The 14289-nt window shown below is 43.3% G+C and overlaps 1 protein-coding gene across 2 annotated transcripts in view; it reads left to right on the top strand.

The window, feature by feature from the left end:
* The window catches only part of LOC142587546 (peroxisomal ATPase PEX6-like), a 91934-nt gene that overhangs the window by 42927 nt on the left and 34718 nt on the right, over window positions 1-14289 (top strand). For both annotated transcript variants that reach the window (XM_075698627.1, XM_075698626.1), the window contains exons 10-13: window positions 1624-1735; window positions 3440-3512; window positions 8748-8828; window positions 13050-13204. In XM_075698627.1, the coding sequence (XP_075554742.1) occupies window positions 1624-1735; window positions 3440-3512; window positions 8748-8828; window positions 13050-13204 (421 nt within the window). The remainder of the gene's footprint in view (window positions 1-1623; window positions 1736-3439; window positions 3513-8747; window positions 8829-13049; window positions 13205-14289) is intronic.

The following is a 14289-nucleotide window of genomic DNA, read 5'->3' as shown; positions in this document are numbered from 1 at the left end:
TTTGTTGCTTGTGATATCACCATGCAGTTGCTCATGGACCCAGGTTTCTCTTTATTGCTTTGTAGTAGGCAAAGCAAAGCTAAAGATAACAGGCCACAATAACTACCTACTAATACCACCTTGCTGTTGTTTTTCTTTCTGGAGAAAGAGAAAAAAGAAAGACTTGCTTATTTGACTGTGCTTTAGTGGGCTGTTTTCTTGGCAACAAAGTCTGCTAGGTTTAAGTGTGCTAAAAATTGTAATGCAGCCTTAAAAATGCATGTTTTAACTCTGAAACATTGCGGTTGAGGCAAGGTGAGAGAATGCAACACTTCAAAGCATCATTCATTCGGCTGCAGGCCGTCTTTTAAAGATGTGACCTCCTTGTCAAAATACTAAGACGAACGCGCACATATTATTTTTGAAGCCTTTCACAACCATAATAGTGGCAACGCATGTGCAAGCCTCCCCTTGATTTCACTCCTTCCAAAGGAGGTAGCTTTCGTGTCTCATTGATTACAATTTATTGCCCCTGCGCATGCTGAATTTCTGTCCCTTTTCTGTTTTTGTTTTGTTCTTCGTAATAGTGGTAGAGTACATATGTTCTGACTGAAAAAATAAAAACATTTAGTTGTGAGTAAGCGCTGGGCTCTGTGTCCTTCACATCGTCCTGTCATATAGCGCTGTTTTCTGCTCGTAACCATTCAGTCGTCGTGAGTGTTGCGCACAGCCTAAGAACGATGGCGAATTCGTGGTCAAATTGGTCGGTACGAGTGTCACTTTATTCATTCAGGCCTCCGAGGTGGTTGTTGCGGAACAACCCAAGATGTCATGAGCAGTGTCTGACGCAGGTTGCACCGGAGATACCGGAGGCAATGTTGCAGCCGGCTGTACCAGCTTTCGCAGCACTTTATTAACCGCAATATGTCAGCTTCAATTTGGGATGTTCGTCTCCAGCGCAATGTATGCAGGTTTGATTTCCAGGCCAGCCCTGTCGAAAATACCTACATGCCCCGCACTCAATGCTGATTCCATTGAACATATTGCTACAGGCTATTCCTGCACACTGAAGAAAGCACCCAGCAAGGCGATGAAGTGAATGATGGAAGTGCTTGTGTTGTTGTTCTGCCATCTTGGCTGTAGCTTCTCCCGGCACATATTTCGTAAATACATTTGCCCTTATTTTTGCCTATTCTTATCCCCGTCAGAATGTGCGGGTCCCACATAAAAACCCGCATCTTCCCACATAGCATACAAAGCAAGTCTAATATGATTAATATGAATGTATGGGGATACCATATAAAAGCCCTTATGTCCTCATATATATCTTACGAAGGTGTCACATACAGGCTTTTATGTGAGATTCCTATACATTCGTATAATCATATCAAACTTGCTCCATATTACGTACGGGCATGTACGGGCTTTTATATGGGACCCCATATGGTCATACGGGATTATTAGATATGATGCTTATAGATTTTTTGATTAGGTAGTGCGAGGTTTTTCATCAGTGTATGGCTGATGTTTTGTACTTAGCATTGTTCCCACATTCTAAAGAAGGGGTATTTTCACAGAGCCATTAGCAGCACGACTGCTGCGAGGTGAGTTCTGGTGTGTATGTGCATGTTTGTATCTCTGCAGGCCATTACGCCAGCGTGTGCCGCCCTGCGTTCTGCTGAGTGGGCCCCACGGCTGCGGCAAGCGCACTGCCCTGGCTGCTCTGACGCGCTCCCTAGGCTTGCACCATTACCAGGTCAGCGCAGCGATGCCTGGTTGTACATGCCTCTGCGATTTTCTGCATCAATGGTACATATGACTGATTCCTACAGCAGTATGGCACAGTTTGTTCCGATGCTGGGACCTAACCTAATCTGTACCTCATCTAACCTAACCTAACCTAACCTGCCAGTGCCTGAGCTAAATGTTCAGTTGCTCCCAGAGCAACTTGAGGAGCCACGCGGTTAGAATCCTCTAGGATTTCAGTTGTGTTCCCAACTCAAAGGTGTTAACTCCTTAAAGTGCTCTGAGCTGAAGTCTGGCACTCTGAATGGACCAGGTGAATCCTGGTTTCCAAGCACTCAATTCCGTGTAAACCGCCCCACTTGAACACTCGAAAGTGACCAGTCAAATGTAGCATCAGCTTGAGAGATGTTGGGCTTTTTTAGCCCCCACCCCCCTCCCACCCATACCCATTATGCCAAATGTTTGGTTGTTTTAGCCAGCATTGAAAATTTCCGACTAGTAAACTACAGAAGGGAGGGGTGGGGGAAGTGCACTTTATTTAACATTTATTGCTTAGTCTTGCTCTAAACCTTTCTGGAATGCAGTATTTGTGAAGCCGCATCATGCTTCTGCAGGGAGCAGCCCTCTAAGCAATGACCACATCGATGACTGCCATATTTACTCGCTTCTAACGCACCCTTGATTGTAACGCGCCCCCATTTTCTGTGACCAAAAGGAAAAAGTCCTTTACAGCCCCACACACCTCATGCTTTCATACAGAAATGCAAGTATTCCTCATTTGGAAGAACACGTTTACTCCCAAAGCACTAAATTTGTGATGAATAAAAAAGGACGCAGTTTTTGCCTGAAAGTCAAAGAGTCGATTGCGATAGCAAATTAGTAGAGAGCTATACGAAGTAAAGATAGTAGCTTTATTGGCTGTATAAACTTGTAAGTATTCGCTTGCTAAAAATTAACAAGCATGGTGTCACACATGCACAAGCAAACATGAACACATCTCACTCGATGACTACGGAAACTTGCTATCAAAACTCTGGAGTGAGCAAGCACGGTAGCAGGAGCGAGCGAATTCACCTTCGTGCTGCCTCTCGCTTGAAAGGGAACTAAGCAACGATAACACAGCGCACACGAAGCTATCGGCCCACTGTGCATCTACACACGCAGGCTTTGTCCCCATCGCAGATCGCTTTCAAGATAGGACCTATGTGACCACGCCATATTCAGCAGCAGCTGGAACAAAATGCCCCCCTTCTGTTTGTGCCAGTCCTGCATGCAAGTTTCAGGAACTCCAAACACCCGTGACGTCGCCCGATTTCTGTCCGTCTCCGCACACATGATCACTTTCCTTTTAAAGACGGCATCATGATGAACTTGGCGTGTCTTTGCAGTTGGCAGTTCCACGCTGATTGAGAAAACACAGAGGATGGGAAGCCAGACGGTAGACCACACATACTACAGCACATGGAGGAAGCTACGGCAGCTAGGCTTAAATCACATTCAATGTGGCCATTTTGAAATGCCATTGGCAACATGGTAATGCAGATTTAGGGTCCTACTCAATTTTAACGTGCATACAATTTCGGACCCATTTTATCACGAAAAAAATGTGCGTTAGATTCGAGTAAATATGGTAAACATGCAAAATAAGCTTGTTTCTGGAGCACCGGCATCGAATGCTGTTGTGTGTTATGCCTGATCCCCATCTGGGCTGCAGGTCAACTGCCAGCAACTTCTTGGGGACACGGCGGCAGCGGCAGAGACACGCATCAGGAATGCCTTGATGAAAGGTAATTGCCCCACTCAGAGGAAGGAAGGCATGTGCAACAATACTGGTGTCGTTAAGTGGAGATGAGGCCCCCGCCGCTCAACTTTCCTGGTGTGACCCTTGATCGATGACGTTATGAATACAACACAAGATGTGAAGATGTGGTTCAAATTTTTTATTGCTTTCCTTTCAGTGGATATGCTTACAGAATAGGAGTTACCTATTTTGGCCATAGAAATGGCATTTGTGCACTCGTGCTCATTGTCATGAAGTGTGCTCTCCACATTTTGCGGTTGGTAACATAGCCCCATGAACAACACCTACAACCTTTTATTAGTCGGCAATGTTCACTGGTGTTACTCACTTATTTCTAACATGGTAACATACAACTATTTGTTATTTCATTATAGAAATAACAATTTCTGATACAGTGGCATAGTACTTGTCAAGTTTTGCACTGTGTTTGGCCCCACGTTGGTGGCCAGACGTCGATGAATGTTAGGCCAGTGTCAATCCCCGAACATGGGCCTCTCTTTGCAGCTTTAGGAACTTTCATGCAAAATTTTACGTTTGAGGCATGAGCAGATGCGCAATGAAAAGCTTGCAAAAATAAGCATTTTCGCTACTCAAACTGAAAAGAAAAAATGCCGCCAGTACTAATCACCGGAAGTGACGCACGACCTATAATGCATGGCTCCTCAGCATTATCTCCGAGATTATGCAGTGGCCCACGGCACAAAAATTATGGAGGCGATGTGCTGGGACTTCCGTCATATGCGCTCATCACCAGGTTCATGTGTTGTCTGCTTAAGTGCTATAGAAGAGCTTCTAATAGCAAAATAAATAGCACCTTTGGCAAGAGATTTTCAATGGCACAGTTGTCTTCGGCCAGTGCTGCAATGATAACCTCCTATCTAGCCTTTGCCCTTTCTGTGCCCCTGCATCCGTTTACCTTGCCGTAGCTGCATGCCTCTTTACTGAGATTTCCACACGCTTTGAATGACCCCACGAGGTCAGGATCGATTCATAGCGCCTCATTATGGTGCTTCCCAAAACCAAGGCACTGCTTTTGGCTGTTAAACTCCACCAATCGCTGCCCATGTGAGGCATCCTGCCCGGCACTGGACAGCTGCTGCAGCTTTCCAGCATTAGCCTGTGCCTGTTCCTTTGGTTCTCAATGCGCTCATTCATTGGGTACCAGAAAAACCCTCATCATCATGTTGTCATGGCAGCGGAAGAAGTTTCCAGAGAACAAAGCTCAATTTTTAAAGCGAGGCTTTTTTGCCGAGTTCTGGGCACTTCTTTGTACGTATCTGGCCTCTAACGGCGAATGCCACATACGCATGCATCGACAAGCGACATATAACGCACTTTCTTGCACCAGCACTTTGAGGCGCTTGGCTTGTTTCGATCTGCAGTTGCACTTGAAGAAACTGACGCATAAGAAGCACCACGAGTGCAACTCGACACTATGGATCCACCTCTGAAAATTGAAGCAAATAATTTGGGTATGGTGTAGTGCATGTAAATATGTGTGTATGATATCCAGTGTGTCTATAATTCACTGCAAATAAAATCTTTTCTTCTTATAACGTGCTGCTCTTCAATACTAATATTTATAGCTCTAAAACCACGCTTCATGTGTGCGCACACACATGGTTCATGAGTCCATCACTTCAAGAAGGCTTCGCTTTACATAGATGTCAACTGGAATTGAGTCTTCCTGTTTTTTCCCTATCTCGAATTCAATCTTGGGGGGTTCGTGATGTATGAGTTGTCATGACGGCATTGGCACCCACTGCAGTAGTTCATTGGTGATGGCATTGGGCTGCTGAAGGCTGTAGGTTTGATTCCGACCGCAGTGGGCAAAACGCAAAACGCTTGTACCATGCGTGATGTGCATGTTAAAACAACTCCAGCTGGTCAAAATTGATTGGGAGTCCTCTGCCATGGCATGCCTTGTAATCAGATTATTGTTTTGTCATGTAGAGTGCTAGCATTACACTGCATACATTGTCGTTGTGCCATTTTCGTGCTGTCATCGTGCTGTTGTCTTCATTGTCGTGTCGGCTACTGCCACTTTGAGTGGCACTCAACACATTTATTTGAGCGGCCTTCTATAGCATATTTTGCCCAGTGATTGCTTTGGATGCTTGGCTAAGAAACGGGGCAGCAACATAATGCACCTTGTCTACTTGAGCTAATCGGGTATGCTATAGATGCTCTTCAGTCTTCCATTTTGCCTACAGCTCCTTAATCTTTTCTTTGCTCTTCTTAAGACTTCTATATGTATCTTGTACTGTTACTTGGGTCTGTAATGAATCCGGTTCTGTCAGTCTCTGTCCTGCCTTTTACCTCTAAGTGTCTCTTGCTTATCTCGACTACTGACCGGTCAATGCTTCTGTAGCGCACTACTACGTGCCACAGTGGTCCAAACACAAAAGACGACGACACGCCCTGCACGCTGACAGTGCACGAACAGTGGAATCAGCGTAATCAAGCTCCTGCCTGATTGAGTGGGCTCTGCTAAAATATAATTTGGGAACATCAGACACCAGCGTATGTCTGGTTTTTCTTCACCCACGCTTCCATCCTCTTTGAATCCCTGTGCTTCCTGGAAAGTGTACGCTACCTACAAGTTTCGCTACGTGAATACCTTCACATTCCATTAAGCTGTGCGCAGGATTTTGATGCAGCAGATGCATGCCTCATCCAGTACGTTTTTGCCCTTGGGCAACCCACTGGAGCCTCAAGCGGCAAGGTGCTGCCCTTTGTGTTATCATATTGACTTTTCCTGAGTGTGTGTTTGTCTGTGGTGGGCATTTTTTTTAACCCTTTCCTCTCTGTCCTCTCTATAACTCGTATCTCCCAACGACAGTGTAAGGTAGCAAACCGGAGACTAATATCTGGTTAACCTCCCTGCCTTTCCTCTTCATCTCTCTCTCTTCCTTTCTAATCACCTTTTTGCCATTCTTATAAATCTCCATGGTGCCAGTTTTGTTTACATCTTTTGCATCCAATTTACTGTCTGTTTCTCTCACTTTCTCGTGTATGTATGTATGCTATGTTTTTGGACCTGATAAAGGTGTTCGATTCGATTGGACCACTATATCCTAACTGAAATATTGGAAAGATACGGAGTACGAGGCGTTGCAAATGACTTGATAAAAAGTTATATATGTAATAGAAAACAGTTCGTGCAGCTGGGAACTACTGCATCTGACATGCTTACCCTACATCAAGGTGTCCCACGAGGTTCAAAGTTAGGACCGTTACTATATCTAATTTATGTTAATGATATTACAGATTTATCAGGTTCACAAACATTAGCAATGTATGCAGATGATATAAATGTGTTCTTTACAGCTGATAACACAACAGAATTACAGCAGTGTGTAAATGAATATACAATTTTGTTATCTGACTGATTGGCGACCAACAAACTACGTACAGCTGAACGCAACTAAAACTACCTACATTATAGTTAGGGCACCTAATAAAAGAATTGATGGTAGAATACAAGTAAAATTTAACGACTACCTCATTAAGCAGGTCAAACAACAAAAGTTTCTGGGAATACATTTCAGTGAACAATTGTCATGGAATACACATGTAAATTCCCTTTACGGTCAATTGTCAAAAAACATCGGTGTAATCTATAAAATTGCACACCTGATCCCTCTATGGCTGAAAAAACAACTGTATAATGCACTTATTTATTCAAAGCTTTGCTACGGGATATTGGTTTGGGGTACAACCACCAGAACAAATTACATGAAATTGATTACCTTACAAAAAAGAGTTATCTGCTTATATGCAAATTACTATGGCCATTTTTCAGATCTAAGAACCGGTCCACTATTCCAAAAATATGATATGCTGCGTGCGGACAAGATATATTATATGCAAATTCTTCTAGAAATCGGAAAGAGAAATCCAAGCGCTCAATGTAGTGAATGTAACTTCTCTGGATACTCCTTGAGACACAGCTTACGACACACACCAAAAGCAAGGACCAATTACGGGAAACAAACATTTCTCTATCAGTCCACAAAAATAATGAACAGTTACAGTGCATCTGTATCCTTAAACACTTCTTTACAGACATTTAAAAGAATAAGAGATTGGTTAGATAGGGAAGACATGTACTTTAAAATTGAATAAATGCATGTAATAAAAATGAAAAATGTTTCTGCCATGAATTACATATTTTGTTCTTTTCAGGATTCACATGATTTCATTTAATATCTATTGTTGGGTTCTGTATTAACACAAATATGTTTGCATCCACGTACTGTTCCCAGTGTTTTATTACTTTTGGCACACAATTATGATGTTTTATTTTTTTTATTGCGCATGTTGCTCTATATTGCTCCATAAATTAGCTGACGTTTATTTCGTGTATAGTTGTACAATTTTAGCATACCATTAGCATCTCAAATGCTTACTTGCACTTAGCCATTGCTGTACATTGTACTATACATTTGAAGAATCGAATGACCATGGACATTGCTACCATGAATTTTTCACAGTAACCAACGTTGTTGTAACATGCAAAATTGTGCATATGTGTGTGATCTGCTGTCAAACCTGTCGTTCGTGGGGGCTGAGACCTTTGTCAGGCTTTATGCCTTTAGTCTCAGTCTACCCTCGTTTGAATGAACGAGAAATAAAATTCAATTCAATTCAATGCTGTGATGATGCTGATGGTGATTTATTGGCATCCCCTTTGAAATGGGACTGTGATAAATGGTCACCTAGTCTGCTTGAATTAATCGGGTATACTATACGTACATGCTTTCCATTCTAGTATTTTTGTATATATCTCCCTAATATTTTTTCTCTTCCTCAAAACTTCTTTATCTAACTTGTACCACCACTTATGCCTTTAGTAAATCCAGTCCTATCAGTCTTTTCTCTGATTTTAATACATATCGGCGCCCCTTGGGGTCGGCTAGCTGAACTACATTCGTCAACACTACTCCATCGTTAAAGCAACATGTAAATGAGGACATGTTGTGTGCCTATGTATTGGCACCATCTGGGGCAAGCCAACATAATTACCTTAGCAAATTAAATATAAAAGACAACTGTGTTGTTGAAGCAGTGCATAAAAAAATATAAACTTTTGTGAGCGATCTAGATTTTTCAGAGAACTATGAAATCTGGCACATAAAATTTGTGAGCGCTTCTAGTCTCATTTCTTTATTGATACTGACAGCTTCGCTGTAATGTGTTGCCGTGGCTCCCTTTGCAGCACAGCGATATACACCCTGCCTCCTGCAGCTGTCCAATGTGGAGGTCTTCAGCCAGGACAGGGACGTTGGCTCCGGCGATGGCGAGTGCCTTCTGCTTCCACCATTTGATCATTGTGCTCGTTGAAGCCCTTGCTAGCCATTCTTTTAGCATTTGCTTCATTTCTTTTCTTATTGGTACTCTTGCCTTTCTTACTTTTCTTTTTCTGCACTTTGCTCTTTCCATTCATATGTACCTTATCTTGATGTGCTCAGGTAGCGTGTTTACTCGAGTTCACCTCAATACGAATGTTGGAGACCACTTGTTGCATTGTGGGATTAGGAGACAGAGTATGCACAGAAAAGGAAGAAAGGCACAGATAGGCAGCAAACATTCTTTTCACAAGTTACCACTGATTTTTCTGGTAGTTGCCAAAACTGAGTTCTTCAGTTTCCCCGATTCTTGTCGCTCGTCGTGTGTAGTGGGAGTTTCAACTCTGTTGGCCTTGATGCTTCAGGTAGCAAACAAGGGTTCGTTGGCCAGTTACCTGCTGTAAACTTCACATACTATGTGAGACCTACTGTTTAGTGGGTGTCTAACATCTGCCGATGTAGCTGTAAGTGGCACTGCCTGACCCTCCAGTGGTCCAACCTAGTACACGTATGCAAATAACCAAGAAAGTTGCCAAGGGAACAGCTGTTTCTGCAGCTCAAACAGTAGCGTGTCACGCACTACATGTGGAGGTTGTGAGTGCAGCTCCCAACGGTGGCAAGTTGTCACTTCTTCCAATTTAATTTAATTTCCCTCTTCATTGATGAAGAACATGAAGTTTATAGCAAATTTAACCCCCATCTTTATTTACCTCTAAGCTTCAGTTAAAGAAAACACAGTACCATATTTACTCGATTGTAATGCGACTTTTTCATGACTTTCGTTGCCTGAAATCGACCTTCTTGTTACAGTCAGATAACGGCAAAATTTACAATTTTAATAGAAGTATCCTAAACTCCGCAGATTTCAATATTAGGCTGACAACCCATACGTTTACGTCTCTACTCAATAAAAACCTTTTTGTTGGAATTGGCCCCATTTTTGATATGCTTGTAAGTGGAGTTACGGTTAAGGTGCTGCATTACCCTGCAGCCTTTCGCGCTTTGACTATGTTCATTCACAATGTTATGGCAATGCTCAGTATGCTCAATGTTCAGTATGATGGCCACTTTGAGAGAGGAGCAAGTTTGATGGCCGAGGAGCTGGGAAACTCTGCCGCGGCTCGGCAGCTCGACATCAATGAGTCGACGATTCTCGGACGGTAGCACCAATGACTGTCTGTCATTGGTAGCACCAATGACAGACAGTGCTCTTGGCACTGACAATGAGCTTGGCACAATGCCAGAAACGCTTGTCAGGGTGCCGAGTCAGGCAAATTTTTGTGAAAGTGAAACTATTTCCCAATGTGATCACGTGAGAATACCACCTAAGGAAACTGAGCATGTGTTGGCGGGCTAATTGGTTAAGCATGATTACAAAGACGGCGCCGAATAAAACAACACACGAAGAAGGGGGACACGTGCTGTCTCGTGTCCCCCTTCTTCGTGTGTTGTTTTATTCGGCGCCGTCTTTGTAACCTAAGGAAAGCTTCGTCCTCACCTCAGATGATGACAAGTGAGGAGAACTCGTGTCCAAATTGATTCCTCGAAAAAAAAAAAAGGTACCATTTGTCTTTCTGTTCATCTCGCGCTACATTTGCAATTTTATTTTTTCTCTATTTTGCAAACTGAAAAGTAGGCCCTCACGCTACAATCGTGTTTGCATTATATTCGAGTAAATACGGTATATTTCCTCTATGCTCTACGATACTTTTATCTTAATTAATTCCTTTCGTAACTGTTTCAGCTTCTTCACTTTCAATTTAATCTTGACAATGACTATTCTTTAGCTTTTAGTCATGTGACACTTTACAGCATTATTCTCCGTTCCTGCAATAAACTGAACTCACTATTCAGTGCTGTGTTGTTGTTGCCTACTTTCATTTGTTCTGGGTGGGCATGCTACTATATCTACTCGCATAATGATTGCACTTTTTTGTAAAAGAAATTGCAGCAAATTCAGAGGTGCGATCATTACGCTGCTTAAAAGGACACTAAAGGTTACCAGAAAGTCAAGTTCAAGTGGTAGAGCAATGTTCTAGAACGTCTAAGGCGTCAATCTAATCGCGAACAGAGCTTTAGCAGGCGAGAAATTGAGGTAAATGCGTGACATGATTTGAGACCCCCCAGCGACATTCCGGTACTAGCCCGATGACGAAAGCACTCCTCATAATTTGTGTTACTAATACTCAACTACTCGTATTAAAAATATCATTTCATTCGATTATAAGATGGAAGAAAATGCTACACGTCTACGTCTATTCGAATCTAAGAAAAAAGAACATTTTGACGTTACCTTTCAGTAGTATGGGTGTCGAAAGGTTTCGTTTTCGCTCGACTCTGCACGCTCGACTCTGCGCTGCGCATGCTTTGGAGTTTCAGTAGTTTCGTTATCGCGGCGTGCTGTGCCTGGTTCTGCTGGCTCGCGAAACTTTAATTTCGAACAAGCAGTGAGGAGTCCACGTCCATGTGATGTCGTGGAAAGCCCTCGTTGCTTTCCCGCTTTGGAGAGCCGGTGTCGAGGCCGCCGTCGTAGTACGCAACGACGACGGCAGCGCGAGCCCTCAGCAGCAGGTCGCGCTCGTCAGTGCTCAAATCGCTGAAGTTGAGCCCAGCATCGCGAGCCAATCTGTCATTGTCAGGGTCCATTGTGACGAGCGTTGAAGTTTGCGTCATAGAATAAAGTACCAGCTTATGGTCGCGCGTTTCTCCTTCCGCTAGCCACCATACTCCCGCTTTCGCTCTGCTGTCGGCTCTGTCTTGGCTCTGTTTCTGGCTGAGCGTTCGTGTTTTGCGCAGAAAAGCCGTAGCGCCGTCTGCGGACGCCGTTCTACTCACCGATGGCGCAACGTCAATATGAGACCATGATGTCAGTACTCCTCGATCGGAGGGCGGGCGATTTGAACTGTGCTAGAGGTACGCGGACGCTTCAGAACACATTTTCTCTTAAAATAAGTCTCTCCTTGCCACGAAACAAGCGTTTCGAGGTTTCTGGGATGGTATTTCAACAGTCCACGTTCACTTAATAGTAACCTTTAGTGTCCCTTTAATTTTCCCACAAAAAGAAAAAATTCTTTTTCATCCGACATTTGCTGCGGGATGACAACAGCTCAACAAACAGGCGGCTGCCGCTGTAACAGTGCGGGACACCAAAAAAAAAAATGGTGGCTGGCGGCACAAGCCGCACATGCCGAGCGCGATTGTTTTTCTTTTCGTGAGTACATTACACGCATTGAAACAGTTTCTTCTGTATCAGTAATGAATAATATTGTTAATATTGGCAAGTCTGTGGCAATAACATAGCCGTGTCCACTTTGAGGGGACAGAAACAGAGATGGGCACCCATAATTGCCAGTGACATAGAAACACATGGTGGGCATGCTGCGGAAACTGTGGCATTTATCTTCACTACTATCCTAATACGGCACGTTCCTGCTAAGGGTGGGCAATCTTAGCTGTGTTACTAGTGTCGGCGTATGAACAGGGTACACTTTTAATGTATCAGTGCAAATGTAGCTACTATCATTGCCGCTTGCGATTTGTTGCGTGCCCACGAGTACGGACGAGAAGAATTGAAAGGCACCTTTTTTGTTGTTGTTGACCACAACCATTATAAAGCCTACAAATAGTACAGCCAAGGCACGTTTGGTTGTAGCTTTCTTTTTTTTTTTTCATGGAAATGTGGAAAGTGATGAAAGGAATAAAATGGGGCATCTGCTTAAATATGCTTGGTGCGTGCAGACCGCTTGGTATGTCTTGAAGAGTCGTTCGCGTGACATTCGACAGCATTTAACAGATGGTAAGCGCGATCATCATTAGCTAGACTTGGCGCACGACATATCGCTGTGGCAAGATCGGGGTGCAATCATTACACGGGAAAGGAAAAAAATCGTATTTTGACGACAAAATTCAGAGGTGCGATCATTACGCGAGTGCGATCATTATGCAAGTAAATACAGTATTCCTTTTTGCACTTCGTCTGGGGTTCGAGTGGCGCTCCATCTGTGTTATCACTCGGCCAGTCATGATTGGTGTATAATGTGAAAGGAATAAAATCCAGTGAAAGGAATCCACACATTATATTTGCCCTAATGCCGTCTTGCTGTTTCGTGTTTGACGTTGTCCTTAGTTTCCAGTCACTTGCAAAGGTCAAAGGTGATCATGTGGGTGTGCAGATCCTCGGGTGGTCCGCTGCCTGGGTGACACGCTTCGCATGCTGAACAGCGAGCAGGACGAGCCACCCGTAGCCGTGGTAGCCACAACGGCCGCCGACCCGGATGCCCTTCACCCAGACCTGGCCCCCCTGCTCCTGCACACCATCGAAATCCCGGTGAGTTAAAGCAGCCATTAGCAAGGAACGTTAAATTAAGCTAATAAAGGGAAAATGAGACATCCACCCAATCTTAGCAATGGCTACAATGGAAATCCGCATGGATTCTATGAAAGAAAAGCCTCGCAGTTGAGGAAAAGTTGGTCCTGATCTGGGACTCGAACCCGGGACCACCGCCTTTCCGGGGCGCTCTACCATCCGAGCTAACCAGGCGGTTAGCAGATGGCAGGGCAAAGTCGAACCCATCACCAACTTGAAGCAAAGGCAAGAGTTTGACATAATAGTTCTGTGGAAACCTACAAGGTGGAGAGAAATAATGAATAAATGGTAAATGAAACATCCACCCAATTGTAGCAATTGCTACAAAAAAAAAACCCACATGGATTCCACAAAATAAAAGCCTTGCAGTTGAAAAAAAAATAATTTGTCCTGGTTCGGGAATTTTAGCGTTGTATTCATTTATTTCCACGAGTTATATGTGCGGATTTTTCTTTTTCTTTCCGGGATGCTGTAATCGAGGGTGTGAGCTATATAAAAAAATATGGTATGCCGCCTACTGGAAGCTCAAATCTACACAGGTAATATGTGATTTGACATAAATTTGTGCCCACAAGTCCTACTTGTGATATCTGATGTAGTTATTTCATGGAAAATGTTGCATATCAACAACAGCACTGAAAAATGCGCAGAATGATATTTCTATTACCACAGTACCTTCATAGCTTCCGCAGCTTGCTATGTATGAAATGGAATATGTAAAGAATTATACATATAGAATATATAAAGAAGCAAAGCCACTGTTGTTTCCTTAAGGAAGCTATTAGAGACACATAAACAGAGTATAGGTGGTCCCTCTGGCCGGAAGTTTACACACCAGCTTGGTAGATCTTGTGAATTTTGGTAGTTGCCTAGGTGCTTCTCATTGCTTACTAGAGAAGCTGAAGATTCGACCTACCATGTTTCGAAAACTTTTCCATAATCAAAATACAGTTGAACACTATAACAGACATGATATATAAAATTATCAGATATAACAAAGTAAACCTTAACTATTTGTCACAAATATTAACATGTAACAAATGTAA

The sequence above is a fragment of the Dermacentor variabilis genome, chromosome 7 (genome assembly GCF_050947875.1).
Source record: "Dermacentor variabilis isolate Ectoservices chromosome 7, ASM5094787v1, whole genome shotgun sequence".
In the NCBI taxonomy this organism is placed as follows: domain Eukaryota; kingdom Metazoa; phylum Arthropoda; class Arachnida; order Ixodida; family Ixodidae; genus Dermacentor; species Dermacentor variabilis.
This window is presented reverse-complemented; position numbering and strand designations above follow the sequence as displayed.